Source organism: Lycium barbarum, chromosome 10 (genome assembly GCF_019175385.1).
Source record: "Lycium barbarum isolate Lr01 chromosome 10, ASM1917538v2, whole genome shotgun sequence".
Taxonomy (NCBI): domain Eukaryota; kingdom Viridiplantae; phylum Streptophyta; class Magnoliopsida; order Solanales; family Solanaceae; genus Lycium; species Lycium barbarum.
Genome location: NC_083346.1, coordinates 2,852,002 through 2,875,339, shown reverse-complemented (window position 1 = coordinate 2,875,339; position 23,338 = coordinate 2,852,002). Strand labels below are relative to the sequence as shown.

Sequence of the window (23,338 nt, the reverse complement as noted above, 5' to 3'; positions counted from 1 at the left end):
ACCCGTGTCCGACACGACACGACACGGGTTTGGGTACGGAATTCGTGTCGGATCCGGTCAATAGAGATCGGATACTTTGACCGAAATTCATGACCAAATTAAAGAAAAAATTTGAGATTATGATTTCTCAAGATAACAAAAAGTAGAGATTTGAAGACATGAGATGGCATACCTTCAATATTATGTAGAAAATTTAACTAGTTTCTCGGAGCACGCAGTCTAGCACCTAGTAGAATGGAAGATTGAATCACATGTCTGGTACAAACTACATGTAGGTGCTTCCACAAAAAGCTCTCATAATCTAGGCATATTCTTGTAGCTATATTATTAGAATTTTGAATTATTTTTGCCGAATCCCCGCACCCGTATCCGTACCCGGATCCGTACCCACGAATCTTAAAATTTAGATCATGCCGAGTCCGACCTCTAGATCCATACCCGTATCCGACACCCGCACCCGAGTCCGAGCAACATAGGTTGCCGCCAATGAAATTTGTTCAACATCTCCTTATTGCTATGTTGTTCTTTGTCTACTGGTCTACCGCTGCTATGTTTCGACTTCTTTGAATGCTGGATACGTTGCATCAGCCCCTGTGTGAGGGTGTGAAATCTGGTCCGCCTTCTGCTTTTTTCCAGCTTTTGTCGATGGCTGACTTCCCAAACTTCTCCAAAGCCTTTTCTCCAAATGTTTCATCCTTGATTGTAGAATAGGGGCCATGAAACCTTTTTCCTCTCGGCCTCGACAAAGTTGTTTTTCTCTCCTCACCTTTATCATCCTTACCTTGATGGTGATGGTGGTGGTGATAATGATGGTGAAAAAGTATTGCTAGCTTGTCTTTTAACTTCTTCCACCTTCCGTTATGTTTCCTTGATTGTTTCAAGTTAGCAGACTTGTATACGCATGTAGGACTTAACCTCATTGATGAAGAATCTGCTGAGTAGTAAGATTGCTCTTCAAGATTGTCATACCCTGAATGATCGAGTGACGAGGATCTCTCTCCCTTGCTTTTACTTGTAGAAATTATTTCATGAGCTCTTTCATTACCAATTCCCCTCACTGCTGCTGAAGGGTGAGCTGATCGTGTAATCGTTGACTACTATCTCTCCGAGGATATAATTCTTCTTGCTTGTTTCATGTGAATACTGCGTCTCGGTTCGAATCTTCCTTGGCAAGGAATCATCTTTGTCACTACTGTAAGGTCTCGTCTGCTGCAATCTGTAGAGCTGGAAAAGCTTCTCCTCAGTTGTTTCATGTGATTACTATTCTTCAAAAATTTACTGGGCGTCTTCTCCAAGTTTGCATAAGAGCTCCAGGATGGTGTGTATTGACCTAGCTTGTGATTCAATGTTGTTCGCCTCATTATTGCATGCTGTGGATAAGGTGAATCCATTCTGCTCTATGTCCCTGAGCAAGTTAACTTGCACCCGTAATCAATCAATCCTGGAGTATCTTTGTTGTTTCTCGAAATATCTGCTGCGGCATCTGCCTGGCTGCATTCAGTTTTCCTAGACGCCATATTTTCTAGTTTGAAGGTATTTGGTTTTGGTTCTGGTTGACCGACATTGCTGGCAAAGCAGGAGTCCAGTTTCCATGTTGTACTGGTCGTTGGAAAAAATGTAACTCTAATTCTTTAATTGCTCGAAGACTCAAATTGGTCAACAATGGACTGGATGCTCAGACCATTATTTGTGTTTCCCCTCTGTATCTGCCACGGACGTTAATCAACTAAGTCTAGCTTTGTAGAAGTATCACGTTCCTCAGCAGGGAAGATGTTTGCTACTGTCTTTTGTTTTCTCAACTGTTTCGACTGGAAACTACTGAACTCGGGAGGATTTGGCGATTGAACTGATGAAAATTTTGATATTCTGGTTTGATGGAACAGTATACTCCGGATAAAGTGAACTTCATGGGTCTTTAGGTTCTTGACTGTATTGAGTAATCACTAGCTGTAGTGAGTCATCCAGAACTGCAACAGTCTAAGTTTATCATTCACGACAGGTCCCTCTATCATCTTGATGGGTGTAGCTGACTCTGCTTTTGGTCGTGGCACAAAGTTAGTTATTAGTTTGAAGTTATGTTCAGCTGTATGTTTATCAGCAATAACAAGGTTCTCGGCATCCATCTGCTAAGCTGAAATGTGCAATTCGAGCTGTTTATCAGTTGAGAAGTGATCAGTGTTCTGATCAGGTTCCGATATTTTTACACCAGAAAAGTTATGCACGGATTGTGTAAAATCATTAGCAGATCTGTCTGATAAGGGAGCCACAGTTTCTCCACCACTTGATATGCAACGGAAATCAAGAACTTCTTCGACTTTGTACTTTCAGTGCTTCCTGATTGTAATGCCTCTTGTTGAAAATCCCACGAAAAATTGGCGAATTGACTATGCTGCTGCTCTTGGTCACAACTTCGAATAAAAGCTGATGATTTTGATAGTTCTGATGCAGCAAGAGATCGTTGCTTCACCATGTCAACCAGCTGCTGAGGCTGATCAGATAAGCTGCGCACGCGTGCCTGATGTGCTATGATTTTGTGGGCTGTAGGAACCACATGATAAGTCTAAATAACAGAGATCTTACAATAAAGGTTACCTCAGTAAGCAGAGAAATTTTACACCACTATATTACTCTGAAAACGCTAATTCTTTTGCACAAGAGATGAATGGATATTGCAACTGTAAAAAGAACATACCTCGGAATGAGACTTAAGAACATCATTTGTAGTAGTGTCGGGTAAATTCTTTAACATGACTCGCGTTTCATAATCCAACTGTTTGAAGAAAGAAAAATAAAGTCAGAAATAGGCCTTAAGAGTCTAGACAGGCGAAGTAAAGAAGATATATTAACATGCGAAGTAATAGAGGACTATATTAAGATGAAATAAACGTGATATACTCTCATGTTCGCTATCCCAACCATCAAACAGGCCAGACACCAACACCATCTAAATAAAGAGAAGAAAATTTGGACAGTTGTCCAGTTAAATATAATCCCAACCACCATGGTATGCGTCGTCTAATAAAAGGATAGTTCGGTTCACGAAGCATCCCATGTTCATGCAAGGTCCGCGAACGGCCGCCCCCAAGTGTGTGATGTAGGCAGTGGTTGATTCCCCCGCTCGAACATGTGATCTATAGGTAACACAGAGACAACTTTACTATTGTTCCACGACAGCTAGTGAAGCCAAAGAGATTGTAAAAGTGATAATAAGTACCTAATAACTTTGTCGCACTATTAAAAGCTTAAGGCCACATGTTCACAACATCAAACTTTTTGCATCAAAACTAGAAAGAACATCAACCCCTTTAAGCCCCTCTGCCCTTTTATTAGTCATTTTTGGTGTTATTTTTTATTTGATATGTGGAATGCCCATGAAGGTGGTCTCCAGTGCAAACATATTAGACATACTTCTGCAAATGTATATAGTTTTTTTGTTGTGTCTTCAGTAAGCATATTAATTTTGAAGGTTCTCTCCCTAATTGATTGTTGGAATTAGTATATGGCTGATACTGAAAATATATTTTAAATCTGATTTGACATTCCTATCATCTAGATATATACTCCTTAATTCTTTAAGTAGGATACTTGATGCAATGATGAGTGCTTGTTACTCTAATTTCTGCTACACACATATCAAGCATTTTACTCTGGCATTTGCTAGCATCATACGGATATAAGGCTATAATCTATGCAATTTTATCTACTGCATTATGTTTTGCCGTGTGCTACCATTTTGTTCCTTTTTTTAATTCTTTGTTGCTACCCTTCATCACTGCGGGACTATGCGAAGCATCTAAACATTAACTACCATTTAAAAATGTAAAATGTTAGAGCCCGTGCATTCTCCCTCTAGTTATTACTCTATGTAAGCATCCAACGGCACTGAAATTAATATGTTATCTTGGCACTAAAATAATATTTGTTCTCCAATATAATGAAGATATATATATATATATATATATATATATAACTAATTCTTAATTCATTTATTATTGATTATGTTCACAAATGTGAAATAGTGCTTGTGTCCTGTAATAAGACAACAATATAAGTCCTTTCTTGTACTTTGACTCCAGGAAGATGCTTATTTAACTAGCTAGGTACAAATAAATTTTGTTACTTATATGGTTGATTTTGAGCACCTTCCCTGTTCACTACATTCTTCAACTAGTTTTCATGATTGATATCAGACTAGAAGCAAATGCAGATTCATAACTCGAAGCAGCGCTGCCTCGCACCAAACAACCTTCACTTATTACTAATAGTTTAAATTATATTTTTAAATTATGTATATATACCCTTTATCGTTCCATAGACCCATACTTATCCATATCTAGACCCATACTTATGAGAGTGTGTGTATATATATATATATACATACATACATATTATATATACTAGTATAAATTATGACACATGTACGAGCCATATTCATTATCAATTTTGTTTGAAAATGAAACAAATATGGTCCTTTCATTTTCCGCTATCATTTTATCATGTTCTTCTTCTCACTATGATTCTGCGATATTATGTACAATGTGTTCCTCAGCATCGTTCAACTGTTGAGTTTCTTCCTGGTTTTGATGGCCCTCTTCCTTTCTATCTTGAGACCGGGTAAGTTTTCTTTTCTCTATAATAATCTATCGGTTTAAGTTATATATATTGACTCTGCAGTTTTTTCCGATACTATATTAGTATAATTTGACTTGCGAGTAACAATTTCATTATTAGCTTATAATGCTTATTATGTATAGAGTACATACATAATTACCTTATAAGTGATATGATTGCTAGATATATTGGACTTGGCAAATCCAAGGAAGTGCAACTATTCTATTACTTCGTTATGTCAGAATCCGACCCGAAAAAAGACCCGATCCTGTTATGGCTATCGGGAGGGCCTGGTTGCTCATCCTTCACAGGGCTGGCTTATGAAGTTGGTAAGTATTAAAGGGATTTAATTTCTATATATTGATTGATAGTTAACAAAAAATTACATTATTATGTGAGCATGTGGCTGGCGGATGCAATTTTTTATCATTACTTCAATATTAATGTATATATTTAACAGATTAAAATACACCGATGAATTCTGTTTTGTAGGTCCATTGTCTTTTGCCCAAAAAACATTCAATGGAAGCCTACCGATTCTCGTTTCAACTCCATATTCTTTGACAAAGGTAACACCAATGGACTTTTAATTCTCGAGTTTAAGTTATATAATTATCAGTATAAAAAATTATATTGTCATGTCAATTGAATAATATTAAGCTTCTTAAAATATGTTTTTTGTAATCTTGAAATAAAATGTTATCTGTTACAATAAGTAAATATGAACGGCTGGTGTATTTTTTTTTTTCTTCCCCCCTCTTATGCTTAAGATTAGATCATGAAATAAATGTATTCCTTAATTAAATTTTGTAGTTTGCAAGCATAATTTTCTTGGACCAGCCAGTAAATACTGGATTCTCTTATGCAACAACTTCAACATCATCCAAGTGTACTGATATACAAGCATGCAATTATGTCTATGAGTTTCTACTAAAGGTACATATTTTTTATTATTGTTCCAAGAATATTGGCGTAATTCAATTTGTAAGTATATTCACACAATACTGTCATCACCGATAAGGTAATTACAGGTAAATTATTCTACTGATAAGAAAAATAATTTTAAATCCCTAATATGTATGTGTTTTGATAATATTATAACATGAATGTAATTAAACTAACTCATAATTCATTTTGCAGTGGTTCAATGATCATGCAGAATTTATTTCGAACCCTTTCTATGTTTCTGGGGACTCATATGCAGGCATTATAGTGCCAGTTATTGTTCAACTAATATCAGATGGTAAGGCCCAATATAATATTACTCAACTTTTTTTTATTATTAAACACTACGTCGTTTCGTAATATTATTAATAAATATTTATTATCCAAAAAATATTTTTCAGCCAAACTCTGGAAATTCCAGGTCATTTTTTCGGAAAATATTTTTCAGAAAATGACTTACAAAGTGATATGAAAATGCAGGAAATGAAGCAGGCAACAAGCCATTAATCAACCTTAAGGTTTTATTATCCCTTTCCTTTCATGTAACAATGTATCTCCTAAATGGAAAAGAGAAAGGGTTTAAATTTGCTTCTGTAGTATCCTCAATTACTTAACTTTATCCTCCGTTAGCCTTTTAGTCAATAAATACCTTCACGTCAGTAATTCATCTTGTATCTGTTCACTTGATATTAATGGAGCTCTAGTTAAAATGGGTGAATTTCACGTGTCTAGACTTACTCTTTTCGAGAAAAGACGTCCAGATTTATCCCTCAACTTTTATGATTGTTAAAAATTAGCTCTAAACTGGAGTTCCGCTAGGTTTTAAGGTGAAGAATGAGATTTTTAAACAATGCCGGTAAAATTAGACCAAAAGTTTTTGCTTTATTTTGAAGTTTTTATGTCTTTTTCTTCCGCATTAGCGCCTCTTCCAATCATAATATACCATTTAAAATCGTCAAGATTCTTGAATGAGAAAGAAATTAATACTGTATGATTTATGAATGAGAGAGAAAGAGGAACAAAATAATAAGAATCAAAATGTTATTCATAATTTTGAAAAAAGGTAGAGAATATACGAATGAAAGTACAATTTAAAATATTTAAAAGATACATAAAAAAATTACGGTTAAAAAAGACTTGTTTAAATCACGAAATTCGAACTGTGCCACTTAAATTGGTCAAACGTATTTTGTGTTTCAGCTTGAAATTTTATTGTTTTTTCTTTTCAGGTTAATTAATTACGTTATAAAAATTCTCAGTAGAATCCATTACAATTAATCAACCAAAAGCTCGCACATACAAATAGAATTGGCATAAAATGGTGAATTTAAGTGCAGCCCAATGGTCTATAATTGGGTGGGCGTTTGGGCCATCGGATTGGATATGAAATTTTTGGTTTGGATATTTTAAGTTCGGTTTCGGATTATTCGGTTTGGATATTTCAAATTTTCGGATTTGACTCTTGAGACTAAGGCAAACTTATTAGGAACGAAATTCTAGGGCTGGGCATAAATACCAAAAACCGAAAAACCGAAAAACCGAACCGAAACTTCAACAAACCGAACCGAACTAGTTTGGTTGGGTGTTTGGTGTCCACCTTCAAAAAACAGAAACCGAAATAGCCGAACCGAAGTTTGATAAAACCGAACCGAAAAATCGAACACACACCGAAATTTAATACATTACTCAAAAAAATTAAAATAGTTCAGGCCCATTAAGTTTAAAGTCAAAAAAATCCAATTGTAACAAGTCCTCTTTTGCATTTGTATCCCTAAATTTCTACTTCAGTTGAGAAAATCAAAATACGTTAAGTAGGGCTGTTCACGATTTTGGTTAAAACCAAAACCAAACCGAAAATTAAACCAAACCGAATAAAAAAACCGACATTTGGTTTGGTTTGGTTTGATTTGGTTTTAAATTTTAAAAACCAATAATATTTGGTTTGGTTATGGTTCTATTAAAAAATAACCGAATAAATAACCGAACCAAACCGATAAATTATATACATAAATTTTATAATTATTTATATGTATAATATTAGTTTTTCATAAATAATTATAAATATTTTATACCTTTTAATCATTAATTTGATTTTTGGTCTACTTATTTCATATGATTGTTTAAGGCCCATGTTTTTAAGAATATGTCAAAGCCCATGTCTTTAAGTCGTTTAACTCTTTAAGTGTTAAGTGCAAGCCTACTAACAGAAGCTCACGTTAGAGTCTAATGTCTTTAACTTAAATTTTTAGCCTTTCTTTGTCAGCCATTTGATTTTAGGTTGTTTCTTCTTCTTTTTTCCGAATTTATACTTTTCTTTTTTCTTGTCTGAATGGGTCCGAAACTTCTAATATTTTTCATATGAAAAGGACAGAGGTTGTAGATTTGGAGGTTCCTATAGAAGATACTTCAGTAACATCAGCATTTGCTGCAACTCAAGCACATGGTAATGCCCTAATACTTCTTTCGTGGGCAAACATCTGAAGTTTGAGATCATTACACACAGGTTTTTTAATAAAATGGGAGAATTGAAGGCAAAATGCAAGTATTGCCCCAAAGTTTGGGATCATTACACAGAGTTTTTTTATTTCATATATTTTCATTTTAATTTTAGATAGTCTTTATGTTTAATTAATATATATGTTTGTAACAACAACTAAAAGCACCTATGCTCTACTTTATTTCTTGGTATGTGTATTAAGATGACAAAAATGGTGCAGCCACTACTAAGTTAGTTTTTAGCTCTATATGTAATAGTTTAGCAACTTTGAGTAACTTGAGTACTACACTATCACTAATAGTGAAAATGTTTCCATGATGTATATCGTTCAACCTTAAACTATAAATAAAAGTTATCGTTTGAATAAAAAAAAAGACATGTCTCTTTCAACTTTTTAATGTTTTACTGATAAGTCTCATGGTTGCTAGTCATAAACCGAAAAACCGAACCAACCCGACAATAACCAAACCGGTGGTTATTATTTTATTTGGTTTGGTTATGGTTTTAGATATTTAAAAACCGACTAAATTGGTTTGGTTATGGTTTTAATCAATAACCGACTCAAACCGAACCATGAACACCCCTAACGTTAAGGAAGGCAACTAGGATGTGTCTTTAGGATTAATGTATGTCCGTTATGTGTTTTTTAATTATTCTTACGGTATGTATATAACGTCTAGTAATCCTATACCATGGTTATAGTTTTCTATTCTTGTATATCCTGTTTGTTTAATTTTGATTTCAATTTATCAATTTTATGTTTTATTGCTTTTGAGATTATGAATTAGTGTCAAGGGAATCGCTTCTAATATCATATCAAAAAAATCAAATTGAAAAAATCGAAACCGAACCGAACCGAACTTTAAAAAATCGAAACCGAAAGAACCGAACCAAACTAGTTTGGTTCGGTGTTCGATGTCCACCTTCAAAAAATCGAACCCGAAATAGCCAAACTGAAGTTTGATAAAACCGAACCGAAAAACCGAACGACCACTCCTACGAAATTCATGTGTTAGTTCCACAGAAGTAAATCTAAAATCTTAATTGCTCTGTAAAAAATTCCTTCCAGTTCAAATTAGGATTAACAAATTCAAGTCATGTCCAACATAGTAAATTCATACCAAATAAAAGCATTCTGGAAAAGTGGAAATGAACAAAATAAAATCTAAGTAGCCACCTGAAAAAAAACAAACAAAAAACTCTGTCGTGGGTGACACTAACGTGAGACTTTTGAGACTCGAGAAGTAAGAAAACCCTATATTATATTTGATTTAATAGAGAATTGTATATTATATTTAATATTTTAATGGGTAGGGCCTTAGGTACTAATCAATTGGACCTTTAGAAATTAGACTTATTAGTACTGGGCACATGATATACGTAGGTCTAGATAAAAGGTACTCCCTCTGCTTCAATTTATGTGAATCTATTTTCTTTTTAGTCCGTACCAAAATGAATGACATCTTTCCTAATTTGGAAACAAATTCACTTTATGAAATGATTTACAGCCACACAAATATTCAAGACTTATTTTGAACCACAAGTTTCAAAAGAATTCACTCTTTCTTAAATGTCGTGCCCAGTCAAATGATTTCACATAAATTGAAACAGAAAGAGTATAAAAATTTTGAATTTTCGGATATCCAAAAATCCATAGTACTAAATCTATATCCAATCCAAAATCCATAAATTTTAAAAATAAAATTCTAAGTCCAAGCTATAATTCAAATATTTAAAAAGTTCCTGGCCTAAATTATACCCCATCATAGACTCTATACAGCATCAAAAAGGCTTCGAGGGCTCTACTCGAAGCAAAAAGAGAGAACATGGCATTGACCAAGAATCGAACCCAAGACCATTAGGGGAACTTAAGGCCCCTTGACCATTTAGCTAAGCTTCTCATGTCTAAGAAGTTCAATAAAGTAATATCCACCTTTTATATACCTCCGGTGGAAGCGGGTTCATCACCATGATTATAATTTATAGTATATAATTGTAATTAAGGTAATATATGATTTATACTCCTATCCTTATTAGAATAGGATTCAAGGAAAGGAGGTCATAAGTCATTATATTATATTATGTGAATGCAAAGGCCAAAAACATTCTTGTCTCCTCTTTTCTGGCTACAGGTTAAATAATCCGATTTCAATTTCAGAGAGAGACCCTATTATTGTTGAGTTTATTAATGGAGGAGCTTATTGATGATGTGAAGCATTGGATTGCTATGCTTTGGAGTCTTGTGTCAACCCTTTTCCAGCGTTACTTTGATACTGCGGACTTGGCAATTACTCATGCTCTTGGGGTTACTTGGAGTATTGTATCATACCCTTACTACAGGATCTCAAGTGTTTACCAGCATTACTTTTTGGATAAAATCAGTCCTTATGGCCTGTATAGGTGGATTGTAACTGCTGTCTTGGCTATCCTTTATGGTCTTAGGGTTTGTGTTCGAGGATTTTATCCAGGCACATATTTAGTGTTGTTCCACTTCTCTGGAATTCTCTGTAAATTCCTGTCCCCTCATGGACTACCTGATCCTGATGATGATGGACCTGTCTTGCCAATCAAAGGCCCTCTCATTCGTCAACTTCCCGAGTTTAACTTCTGGTAGTACTCCTCTCACTTGTTTTCTATTTGATTTCTGTTGTTGTGTTGCTGTCACTATTTTCCTTTTTTCCCATCTGACTTGCTTTGTTATTGCTATATTCTTAGCGCCGAGGGTCTAGAGGTAACGTCTGCGTACACTCTATCCTCCCCCCAGACCCCCACTTGTGGACAGGGCAGTGGCGGAGCCACAGCCCGGCAAGGGTTCAACCGAACACCCTTCGCCAAAAAATTATACCGTGTAGACATGTAAATTATTATATATTACAGACATATATTGCATATTGAACACCCTTAATATATAGATTATACGAATTCGAACACCCTTAACGAAATTCCTAGCTCCGCCACTGGGGGAGGGGCGGTGGGTTCGGCTGAACCCAGTAACTTTGATCCGAACCATATATTTGTATTAAATTTTTGTCAAATATGTACAATCATTAATTTAGAACCTAGTAACTTTAAAGAATTAGAACCCCGAACCCACAAGTTTCAAAATCCTGGCTCCGCCTCTCCTAGTTGTGGGATTACACTGGGTATGATGTTGTTGTAATAATTTATTCAATCTGCTTTAGTTGTTGTTTTCACATTGGTCTCTTCCCTTTCCTGTTAAGGTTTTAGAGTAATTTATTAACGCGTTAGAACATTCTAGCATGTGTGCAACAATAACAACATGCCCAGTTACTTCTTGTTCAGTGGGTATCGTTTTCTTTGCTTATTTTAGCATGGCCATATATTCAGGGTTTTATACTGTTGCCTTCTTAAAAAAACAACTACTTGTATCGGTTAGCTGACAGTGTAACAGTCACATTATTATTTTGGCTTTCAAGTTGTGGGTGAATGATTTGATGGAATGTTTAAATTAACATCTGTCATGCTGAATCTTTTTTTTTTTATGGTTGTGATCCCATAGGTGTGGGGGGTTAGGCTTGACCCCTACCATGTCTAATTAATCCAAAAAAGTTACACATACTAGAGGGGGACATGGACCAAACCTCTAATAATCTATGCATTCACAGAAGTACAAGTAAGAGGAAAGATAAGCCTATACAACATCCTTCTCTAATCTAAGCAAAATTATACAAGTTAGCTTACAAAGAAGTTACATTTCTCATATCTCCTTCTCATGGTGGGAAGTGCCACTTATCTAGTTGAATTAAACCTTTTCCTTCTTGAGGCATGGTATGCATAGAGGAGAATAAGGTTTCATTTCCACTAGTAGAGGCAAGCTTTGCCAAGAGGTCAGTTGCCATATTGGTTTCCCTGTAACAATGAACAAACTGGACAGTAGCATTCCTGATACTAGACTTAGGGCTCGTTTGGTTGGGAAACAACTTATCCTGGGATAACTAATCTCGGTATTACTTATCCCGGATTTTTATGCCAATCAAACATGGGATAAGGAGGCACTAAAATCTTATCCCGGGACTTTTTTTCCTTATCCAACCTCATTGTTGTTGAGCATATTATTGATTACCATAGAGTCCATTTCTACAGTAAAACTGTTAAATCCTCTATCAATGCACCACTTGACATCAAATCTAACAGCTTCAGCTTCAGTTTGATTGTTGCTACAGCTCTGAACTGGCTTAGAAAAGGCCACATGCTGAATCATTTGAAAAGAATTTTAACTGTTTCTTTATTGTACTCATTTTGAAGAAAGTGTATTGGTGTAATTAATGTCAAAAAAAGTGTATTGGTGTAATGGGGGGAGTATTTACAAAATGATGGGAAACTTGCTGCCAAGTAGTTCTAAATCAGTAATAGATAATCTTTTAGACAAATTCTTGTAAGTTGTCTTCTAAGCTGACAAGGAAAAATGTTAATTATAGCTCAGAGTTGATCAAACCATAACATCATATGAATCAAGTCATATTCATACAGAGTCTCCACTTCATAGGATTTATTGAACAAAAAAAAAAAAAATACAACAATTTTGAAAGATATTCATCGTAGATTTCCCAAATACATGACATTAAGCATATTGATTTACAATCCTGCCACATGTTCGCCATCACATTTAATGGTCATGGGAAGAGGGATGCCTCCAGCCAAACACCACAGAACCACAACAATTTTGAAAGATATTCATCGTAGATTTCCCAAATACATGACAGTAAGCATATTGATTTACAATCCTGCCACATGTTCGCCATCACATTTAATGGTCATGGGAAGAGGGATGCCTCCAGCCAAACACCACAGAACCATCTTCCCTGGACCGGTAACAACAACAACAACACACCCAGTGAAATCCCACAAAGTGGGGTTTGGGGAGGGTAGAGTGTACATAGACACACAGAACTTAGGGTGGTAGAGAGGCTGTTTCTGGCTTCCCTGGACCGGTATAGAACCCCAAACCAGATGATGGCACACATGCCCTTTCCGGTTATAGTGTGCCAATGCTTTGGTTGATGCAAAATCACGCCTTTGTAGGTCAAGCCATATCCGTGTACACCCCCTATCTCTCTTCCTTTATTGTTGCTTGCGAAAGCTTCAGTGCATGCAGTGACTGTCCTCGGTGACTTCTAAAGCGCTCCGGATAAAGAGCTATACGCGTTAAACATTGCTCTTTTATAAAAGTAAACATTGCATGGTTTGTCGATAGTGTGGATCTACACCTTATAGTGGGATGCCCTTTTGCCATGAACCACAACAATCGAAAGGAGGAGAGTCATTTTTTTATCTTACATCTATGTTTCCACAGAAACCTATTTTTCCTTTCTGCTACTTTCTTATGACTCTTGTGTGTTGTTATAAAATGTCTAATCTCTTCTGTCTACTTTCTTCAGGTATGCCGCAACAATAGATCTCTGTCTGGTATTTACCATGACTTTTTTTCCCGTAGTTGATGTTGAAGGTTGCTGGCCTCTCGTTTTTATTGCCTGGTGTCTAGTATATGGTTATAAAATGGTTGGTGTAATTTTCAAGTCGAAGAGATACAAATACAACCCATTTACCCTTAAAGAGCAGGTGATGAAAGCATCATTAAGTTAGACCAGCCTTTATTTAGTGGGAGTATTTAAAACATTCCTTTTGTTCTTGTAACAGAAAGTGGCTGGAAAAGGACAGCAGGAAGTGGCAGCAGCACCTGTGAAAGGACATCAGGATGTGGCAGCAGCATCTGGAATGCTTATTTCTGTTTAAGACCAAATGAAGTAGGAAATAGGAAAAAAACAACGCAGAAATCCTTTTTTGTTGGAGCAATCTATCCCCTGCGAATGATGTTATCCCCCTCTTAGATTTCATTGGCTCCCTCTCGGTGGCTTAGCAGCCTTGATTTTTGAAACTCCCAGCTCTTACTAGTTTTTTTGCGGTGTCTGGAGTTTTTAACCCTTTCTTTGTAAAGCTTTTTGCATCTGCTTGATGCTTTTGAATATAACAACTTACATCATCAAAAAACAACGTAGAAACTATAATGAAATTGCTACATGTAAATATAGTTAAATGGATATATTGTAGTTTTGATGGTCTTTATAATTATTCCTCATAATTACTGAAACTGCTGGAATATGAATGTATGTAGTATCTAATCCTTTTATTTTTTTTTATTTTTTTATCATTATATATCATAAATCATAAAAACAGGGTTTATAATTGCATTTCAATATAAATAGCTATTAGAACGGTTACTGACTCTTAAAGGGACTGACCCCGGCAGAGACATATGACAACCTCACATTTTTGTGTTACTTGCTTTTCCAAGCTACTGCCAAATTTCTATTTGTGCTGTCGTTTTGGAAAGACAGAGATTGATTGCTGATCAAATGAGGTGCTCATATCAAATTATGAATTAAGATGTGCGTGTAATGAGCTTGACGAGGCAGACATTTCCTACAATATTTTGGGGTATTATATCTATAATATTTAACTATGGGACTGTGACTGTAAAAATGGCAGTGAGTTTTCCCCTTTGACTTCCTGAATATGATGTGATGATATTATTAGATTTCAGCTGCACATGCAGGTGGCTATTTGAACTAGAAATCTGAATTTTAGGTTTACTCCAATTACTTCGCGTGATTTGGATCTGTTTTATTGGAGATTATGTGAATCTGGATTATAGTAGAAAGATTTAAGAGGCCTGCTGCCTTGGGACAAGTTGCTTTTCAAAATGAAGCTTCAAAATTTGGTGCTATATTATCCAAGAAATCATTGCTTTGCATTATCTATAGTAATTGATGTTTATTTGTATAATAACTATGTTTCTGATGTTAAGAAGTAGAATTTGAGGGCAGGTACTTTGAGTAGAATTTGAGGGCAGGTATTTTGACCAAAATTATTTTTTTAATCAGTTTCTTAGGAATCTACTGTCTTGCTGCAAAGAGAATTAGACTCATTTACCAGTGGAGTGTACCCTGTGCGTTCATATAATTACATGCATTTATGTGATTTTGATTATATGGATCTGAGATGTTTTTGCTGCTTTACTGCTTTTGAGAAAGAGAGGAGGCAAAAACAGCCTGCAGTAATCGGCACTTTGAATCTCCAGCATCCCCTGTCGGTGAGGTCAATAACTTGTACTCTTATTCATAAGTGAACAAAGTGGCAAATTCAGGTGCCTCACTTCATTTTGGGAGCTTTTAAATGGCCTTTCTTATTGCCAGATCCTATCATGGTAGATGATTTATTCATACCTCTGTGATGCCTTAGTAGTTGCCGCCAATGAAATTTGTTCAACATCTCCTTATTGCTATGTGGTTCTTTGTCTACTGGTCTACTGCTGCTATGTTTCGACTTCTTTGAATGCTGGATACGTTGCATCAGCCCCTGTGCGAGGGTGTGAAATCTGGTCCCCCTTCTGCTTTTTTCCAGCATTTGTCGATGGCTGACTTCCCAAACTTCTCCAAAGCCTTTTCTCCAAATGTTTCATCCTTGATTGTAGAATAGGGGCCATGAAACCTTTTTCCTCTCTGCCTCGACAAAGTTGTTTTTCTCTCCTCACCTTTATCATCCTTACCTTGATGGTGATGGTGGTGGTGATGATGATGGTGAAAAACTATTGCTAGCTTGTCTTTTAACTTCTTCCACCTTCCGTTATGTTTCCTTGATTGTTTTGAGTTAGCAGACTTGTAGACGCATGCAGGACTTGACCTTTTTATTTTATTTTCTATTTTAATTATAGGGAGGAGGACATACAGCTCCTGAGTATAAACGTGAAGAGGGCTTTCATATGTTTAAAAGATGGATAACTCAACAACCTTTGTAAACTTGTTAATCCATTGAAGGGTTGATTTTAGATTTATTTCATAAATAATTGTCTTGGTGAGATTTTGGTATCTTTCAACAAAATAGGGGATGCTATAAAAAACATCATAATTCTTGTTTGTAGAAAATTGTGAGAATCCATTGAAAACAGCTGTCTTTCTTGAAAGATTTCAATATCACATCGCTTAAAAATACAGTTTAATTAATTAAAAGATATAGTAGAATGGATAAGAACCTTCTACTCTTAATTAGAGAGTTTGTGCTCGATTCTAGTAAAAAATAATTCCCCTTTAAAAGGACTAAAACTATGCATAATGAGTATTTGAATTAATCGAGCTAGTCATGGAACGAATATCACTATTGTTTGAACGGACAAATTTTTTAGCTCATTGTTTGAACGAATATCACTATTGTTTAGCTCACTTAACAATTTTTGGTTCTTTATGCCAGAAGTTAACGTTCTTCGTCAACTATTCAATGAATCTGTCTATTAGATTTGATGAAAATAATGAAAAAAAGATTTAACTGTACACACCAAGAAAGTCACATTGAATTCTAAAATATGCCACACAAAAAATTACACTAGATACAAAAAAGATATAAAAAAATTTAGCAGAAACTACTCCTAAAAAAACTGCATTAGATTATATACATATTAAAAATAACATAAACTACAAACAAATATGCCTCGAACTATGAGTTCCGTTAATTTTTGTTTTAAAATAATGGTCAAAAATACATCTGAATTATCATTTTTTCCCGAGTTTCATAACCAAACTATCACCTGAATTATTTATGTATTAGAACACACCTAGTTGAGAGTTCAGATTGAAAAAGGAAACAACTGATAGTTGCAGTACGAAACTCACAAAAAAGTGACAGTTCAGGCGAATTTTTAACCATCCATTCTTTCTCTTCTTATACAGTAGTTCTTTTCAAATCTAACCTACCAACGTTTGATTGTGGAGATTATAAGCTTAAATTTTTGACAAACTTAAATGACCAAAATTGTTAGGTGCATACTCAAGTGCCAATTTTTAATGAACCCTCAAACACAAGGAACCATATTTGTCATTTTCTCCCTCGTCTTCTTTCTTCTTTTTCTCCAAATTTCTCCTTACTCCGTTGATGGTCCTCAAACGAACAATTCATACATGTTCACAATGACCATATCAAGAAAACCACTAAAAAAAACTCTTTCTCCTCCCTTACACCAACTCTCCACCACCACCCCACCATGGTTCACCCCACCCCCACCCCACCAACATCAAGATTCATCAGACCCAATACTCAATAACCTTTCACAAGCCATAAAAAACTCTCACACTAAACCCCTTCAAAATTCCCTCAAAACCCTTCTCCCATCTCTTAAACCCCAACACATAATCAACCTCATTAACCTTAATCCTCATTCTTTAACCCCTTCTTCTCTTCTCTCTTTCTTCACATGGCTTTCAACTTCTCACAATTCAAAATATTGCCACACACTTCACACTTATTGCACTATGGTCCTTTTTCTTTATACCCACGAAATGTACACACAAGGTCAATCTTTTATCCATACTATTGTTTCAAGAAAAGGTAAAGACTCAGCCTTTACTGTTTTTCAAGCAATCTTGAAAGCTAAAGGTAACAACTTGACATCTTTTGTTAATGTTCTTAATGGACTTATTGATGTTTATTTGGATTTGGGGTTTGTTTCTGATGCTATACAGTGTTTTAGGCTTATACAAAAGCATAAAATTAAGTTCCCATTTCAAGGTTGTACTAAGGTTCTTGAATATTTAATGAAGCTTAATTCACCAATGGTAGCTTTTGATTTTTATAAGGAGATTTTGGAATGTCGGTATCCACCAAATGTGCATTTCTTTAATGTTTTGATGAGTAAATTGTGTAAAGAAGGTAAAATGATGGAAGCCCGGTCGGTTTTTACGGAGATGTGGAAGAGAAATTTGAGACCTAGTGTTGTTAGTTTCAATACTTTGATAAATGGTTATTGTAGATTAGGTGATATGGATGCAGGGTATAGGTTGAAAAGAGAAATGGAGGAAAGAGGAATTTCGCCTGATGTTTATACTTATAGTGCTCTAATCAACGGGCTTTGCAAGAAGTGTTGGATGAGCGATGCGAATGAGTTGTTTAATGAGATGTGTATAAAAGGTTTGGTTCCTAATGTTGTTATCTTCACGACTTTGATTAATGGGCATTGCAAGGATGGTAGCGTCGGTTTGGCCATGGATGCTTATCGACAAATGCTGAAGCGGAGGGTGGGACCCGATTTAATCACATATAACACACTTGTTAACGGGCTTTGTAAGAGCGGAGATTTAGGGGAAGCAAAGAAGCTCGTTCACGTGATGATTGAAAAGGGTTTGAAGCCTGATAAGTTCACGTACACAACCGTTATTGATGGATGTTGTAAGGAGGGAGATTTGGATGGAGCATTTGAGATCAAGAAAGTGATGGTTGATAACGATATTGAACTCGATGATGTGGCGTATACAGCTCTCATTACAGGTTTGTGTCGGCAAGGTCGAATAGTTGATGCTGAGAGGACTTTAACCGAAATGCTTAATGCTGGTTTGAAGCCTGATGACCCTATTTATACTATGGTTATCGATGTTTTCTGTAAGAAGGGAGATATTAAGATGGGTTTTAAGTTGCTACGGCAGATGCAAAGTAATGGACATTCGCCTAATGTTATAACTTACAATGTGCTTTTGAATGGTTTATGTAGACAAGGACAGATGAGAAATGCCGAAATGCTATTACAAGCCATGCTTAATCTAGGTTTGAGTCCAGATGATATTACCTATAATATCCTTTTGGATGGGCATTGCAAGTATGGGAATCCTGATGATTATGATAAGCTTCGTGGTGAAATGGGGCTTGTTCATGACTATGCTACTTATACTTCACTAGTTGGTAGCTTAAGTAGGAGCTCAAAACGTCAGCCCAAGAAGTCATTCATGTAATCATCAAATTACGTAATTAATTTGCCAGATCGTTTGTTATTGGTCTCAATGAAACTGTGCGGGCTCCCCTTGCTCTCCTTGGGAAATGAGTCTCATGGTGATCCATGGAACTTCTTGGTGTTATGTGAATGTGTCAATGGATCACTTGAAGCCCGTACATTGGAGTTACCATCATGCCAACTAATGCAATTTTGAATAAATTGATGAAGACAATGTTAGGTTTTGATGGCTTCTGATGCCCCGTAGTTGCCAGGTGAATTTTCGTTACTTCACAAAATTGAAAAAGAGTAAAGTTCCTTCATTTGTTCTTGTTGGTCTACTTCTTGTCGTTATACTTATATCCATTCTTTGTTTATAATACCAAAAGAGACAAAGCCAATAGTCTATAGGTACCCTTGTGTGCATATAAGTATTTGTCTACAAAGTATCAATTAATGTTTCGGCACAAAAACACGTCTGCATTCGAGAAGTATACCAAAAAGCACTTACGAGCCACTTGATTGATAGAGGAATATTATTTTAGCATAGCAAAGTAAAAGAAAAAATAAATCAGAATTTAGTGCATGAACTATCTTATGGGCCAAATGTGTCTAATTCAGTAAGGGCTTGTTTGGTTGGAAACAACTTATTCCGGGATAACGAATCCCGGGATTAGTTATTCCACCCTCAAGGTGGGACAAAAAACCCTATAATCCCGGGATAACTAATCCCGGGATTAGTTATCCCGAGTTTTTTTTCCAACCAAACGTGGGATAAGGCGGCACTAATTTTTATCCCAGGACTATTTTTACTTATCCATCATACCAAACGAGCCCTAAGTCCCTAGAGTTGAAGTGGTTGAGTTACTACTGTTATTTCTACTCCTATTCATAATAATTTCTTTACTTCTTATATGACACATGTTGATCGTAGTCTTCTTTTCTTGTTTGATTATTGATATGATGATGTACTTATAATATATTGAAACTTTACCTATCCAAAGTCGTATGCCATATAGGAAGTGGTCTGAACTTTTGGCAACATATTTTGGTTTGTTTTGTTAGTATTATTTGTCATTTCTGATTTTGCATAACCAAGTTGGTCTCATTATTTATGCAACAACAGCCCAGTGAAAGCCCACAACGTGGGGTCTGGGGAGGGTAGAATGTAAGCAGACCAGCTAAATCTATTAAGCTTTTCTAGTTTGGCTTAATCAACTCACTTGTCAACTGTATGAATGCGTGTATAGCCCCTGGTCGCTACAATCTAATGCAATTTTGCCCTATCCCTGCCATTAGTTTTTTTTTTCCGTTGTTTGGATTCTTTAAAACAAGGGATCCTCTGACTTGGTCCTTTCCTGTTACGCTGTCTTTATTGCCTGTATTATCTTATTTCCTTTCCTGGCGTTTTGCAGTGTATTACCTTCCATTAATTTTTTTTTTTTCGTTGTTTGGATTCTTTAAAACAAGGGATCCTATGACTTGGTCCTTTCCTGTTACGCTGTCTTTATTGTCTATATTATCTTATTTCCTTTCCTGGCGTTTTGCAGTGTATTACCTTCCATTTGTTGAAGAATTTAGAATTGCAATCTCAGCATGTCATTGCGCTGAGCTCGAGACTTGTGAAAGGTGTTTCACAGATAGCTATTCTTAAACCAGTCCATCAAGATTGCAGTCTTTATACACCAGTGAATAGTGATGAAAGGCAATATTTTTTTACTCTGAAAGTTGATAAAACCCCTAAAAATGAAGCTGGGCCAATTGAAAACAATACTTTTTTCAAGCGAAGAATCTTCTTTTTAGGAAGACAATTCCCGGTCATTCTAGAGGAAGCAAGTACATCTTTAGTCAGCCTCGAGAATCTGGCACGAGCAATGGAAACTACAAATAAAACACGAGTAAGCTTCAGCTGTGACATTCAAAGATGACCTACGACTAGTTCAACAGCTTTGTTGAAAATGCAAGTTCAATCTAAAAGATAGAAAGATATTCCGAGTATCCTTGTCTCTCTTAATAAACAGGACAAACATGCGAGTTCGGTCAGGAGGGACAAAAGAAAGATGCTTTCTATCAGCCAAAAGCAGATATCGCACTCCATGCTCTCTTTCTTAGAATTCAACATTGTTGATATGTTTTGCATCCTGTTCGCCCACTCTTCATTTAGGGTGATTCGAACCAGGGTTTGATCTTTTGCTGCTCCCACTGACCACAGAGGCATGCGAGAGACAGCGCTGAACAATGACTCAATGATTGAAGAGGCTTTGACAAGACCTCGGCATTCTCGCGTATGTTATTAAGACTCACTTGTTTTCCAGGGCTTGGGCGCCGCAAAGGGTTGATAGGGCAGCTCGGCTGGTAAAAAAATAGATGGTACCGAAGCGGGAGGCTTAGTGGTCCGCCGGCAAGCTCGTTCTGATCTTGGACACAGTACATTGGAATCCATGTGATCCGAGCAGTTGTTCCATCTGCAAGAAAGTTTGTTTCACATTTCCTACAATGAATTGGTTGAAGTGCAGACAGATGGTGCATGTGCAGGGAATTCCGGGAGGAGTTCTTATGGCTTTTATAGATGCGATGCATCGTGTGATCTTATCTCCCTAGACCCCACCCGGTGGGATTATACTGGGTATGTTGTATCGTGTGATCTTGTCTATGCATACGCCAAGGAAATTCATGCTACTACAAACGCGGAAGCAAAAGCTATTGCAATTAGATTGGCTCTATAATATGCTAGTTTACTAGTTTGTCATTTTGTAATATCAACTTAGAGCATTCTATAATCTCTAAGTTGATACTAGTTTTTTCTAATTTTTGCAAGTTCATATTCCTTACATGATGCAGGGAACAAGTTTGATGTATTTGTGAAAATTTTCGTCCAAAGCTGTCACACTCATCTAAACTCAAAGAAAAGAGCACAAAATACAGATCTAACATCTATTGAAAAATAGGCAGATTTTTTCTACCAGAAACTTTTATAGAAAAGCAAATATAGTAAGAAAATTAACGGTAAAAGAAAAAATTATTGGTCAGCGAATAAACACTACCTTATGTAAGTGAATTAAATACTTTTTTATGTGAATTAGTTTGGCATTCTTACTGTTGAAAAGTCAAACTCTTCTTTTATCTAAAAGCTTATTCACATTAAGTGTTTATCAAATTAATAAATTCAACATATATATTTTGCAACACTTAATTATGGTTAAGTGATATATATTTTCGCTCTAATTTATTGATTCTTAAGGTTAATTTTTCAGTCAAACGTTAACATCAGCTGTGGATAACTATTTATCTTCTCTTATCCATACATTTTCTAAATATCGAATTATACTTTTTTCTTACACCTTTTAAACTTTACAATCTTAAATATAAATAAAAGAATTCGACGTTTGAGAAATTTTTATCCTAAAATTAGAATTAGGAGAATTTAGTGGGGAAAAAAGGGAGATATTTGTAAAATTTCTGGTCCAGCAGTTTATGGTTAAATTGTAGCAGCCCACTAAATTCCTGGCTCCAGCCCAATCTTTCGTTCAAGGGAGTCATTTGCGCTTTTGTCCCTATTTTGTGTTGGTCTTTAATTTTTATCCTTCAAATGGCTGGTTTTTAATTTTTTCCTTTCAAAATCGAACTTATATCCTAAGCGCATAACTTACTCATAATAATGGGCAATTCGCAGGAATGCTCCTCATTCGGGGTGGTCTTTGATTTTTGTCCCTCAAATTATTGGTCTTCAATTCTTTCCCTTCGCGTAGAGACTCTGAAGTTTTGGGTTCAAACCCGGCTCCGACATAAAAATAAAAAATAATTTAGCAAGACAAGGCCTGGGAAAAGTTATGTCGGATTCGGCATAAGCGCATTAAGGCATAACTAAAGTTATGCTAGGCTTAGTTATGCCTTAAGGAAACCTCTGCCAGAGACAACATAGGTTGTCTTAAGGCATAACTAAAATTATGCCGAATCTAGCATAAGTTGCCTTATAAGGCAAACTTTTGGTTACACCTTAAGGCAACCTATGCCGGATCTGACATAACTTTAGTTATGCCTTAAGCCAACCTATGCCGCATAAGACAGACTTTTCTTAAAACCTTGCCTTGTCAAATTATTTTTATTTTTATGCTTGAGCGGGGGTTCAAATTCAGAACCTTAATATTTTCAGTCACCTTTTCAAGCCAAGGCCAAAACTTAAAGACCACCGGAACAAAATTTAAAGACCACCCCAAATGAAGGCCAATCCGCTCAAAATATTTGCATAATAATATAGAGCCTGTTTGAATGGGCTGAAAACAGTTTATAAGCCAAAAAGAAATAAGTTGGGATAGACTAACTTATTTTTTTTGGCTTATAAGCTGCTTTAAATAAATTAAGCCAAATGGACTCAATTATTTTTTTGAGCTTATTTTATGCACAAAATGACTTTAAACTGGCCAGCTAAATACTCAAAAAAGCTGAAAACAACTTATAATCAACTTATAAGCTAATCCAAACGGGCTCATACACAAGTTATAAGTTATGTCAGCGCT

General features: G+C 35.8%; 3 protein-coding genes across 3 annotated transcripts; all 3 read left to right on the top strand.

The window, feature by feature from the left end:
- Nucleotides 1-4,462: 4,462 nt before the first annotated feature.
- Nucleotides 4,463-6,239, top strand: LOC132613969 (serine carboxypeptidase-like 18). Its single transcript, XM_060328291.1, has 6 exons — nt 4,463-4,614; nt 4,795-4,940; nt 5,104-5,180; nt 5,425-5,547; nt 5,752-5,854; nt 6,037-6,239. The coding sequence occupies exons 1-6, from the start codon at nt 4,514-4,516 to the stop codon at nt 6,168-6,170; spliced, it is 684 nt and encodes a 227-aa protein (XP_060184274.1). The 5' UTR covers nt 4,463-4,513; the 3' UTR covers nt 6,171-6,239.
- Nucleotides 6,240-9,930: 3,691 nt separating this feature from the next.
- Nucleotides 9,931-14,121, top strand: LOC132613967 (protein RER1A-like). The gene is made up of 3 exons (XM_060328288.1): nt 9,931-10,663; nt 13,453-13,633; nt 13,712-14,121. Exons 1-3 carry the CDS (start codon nt 10,242-10,244, stop codon nt 13,805-13,807), a joined length of 699 nt encoding a protein of 232 aa, XP_060184271.1. The 5' UTR covers nt 9,931-10,241; the 3' UTR covers nt 13,808-14,121.
- A 2,744-nt stretch (nt 14,122-16,865) lies between these two features.
- LOC132613960 (putative pentatricopeptide repeat-containing protein At1g09680) lies at nt 16,866-21,564 on the top strand. Its single transcript, XM_060328283.1, has 2 exons — nt 16,866-19,096; nt 20,372-21,564. The coding sequence occupies exon 1, from the start codon at nt 16,867-16,869 to the stop codon at nt 18,841-18,843; it is 1,977 nt and encodes a 658-aa protein (XP_060184266.1). The 5' UTR covers nt 16,866; the 3' UTR covers nt 18,844-19,096; nt 20,372-21,564.
- The last annotated feature ends 1,774 nt before the right edge of the window (nt 21,565-23,338 follow it).

Coding starts and splice junctions, on each gene's coding strand:
- LOC132613967 (XM_060328288.1), top strand. CDS start 10,242: ATGGAGGAGCTTATTGATGATGTGAAGCATTGGATTGCTATGCTTTGG. Junction 10,664..13,452: donor CTTCCCGAGTTTAACTTCTG/GTAGTACTCCTC, acceptor TACTTTCTTCAG/GTATGCCGCAACAATAGATC. Junction 13,634..13,711: donor CATTTACCCTTAAAGAGCAG/GTGATGAAAGCA, acceptor TTCTTGTAACAG/AAAGTGGCTGGAAAAGGACA.
- LOC132613960 (XM_060328283.1), top strand. CDS start 16,867: ATGACCAAAATTGTTAGGTGCATACTCAAGTGCCAATTTTTAATGAAC.
- LOC132613969 (XM_060328291.1), top strand. CDS start 4,514: ATGATTCTGCGATATTATGTACAATGTGTTCCTCAGCATCGTTCAACT. Junction 4,615..4,794: donor CCTTTCTATCTTGAGACCGG/GTAAGTTTTCTT, acceptor TATGATTGCTAG/ATATATTGGACTTGGCAAAT. Junction 5,181..5,424: donor CTCCATATTCTTTGACAAAG/GTAACACCAATG, acceptor TAAATTTTGTAG/TTTGCAAGCATAATTTTCTT.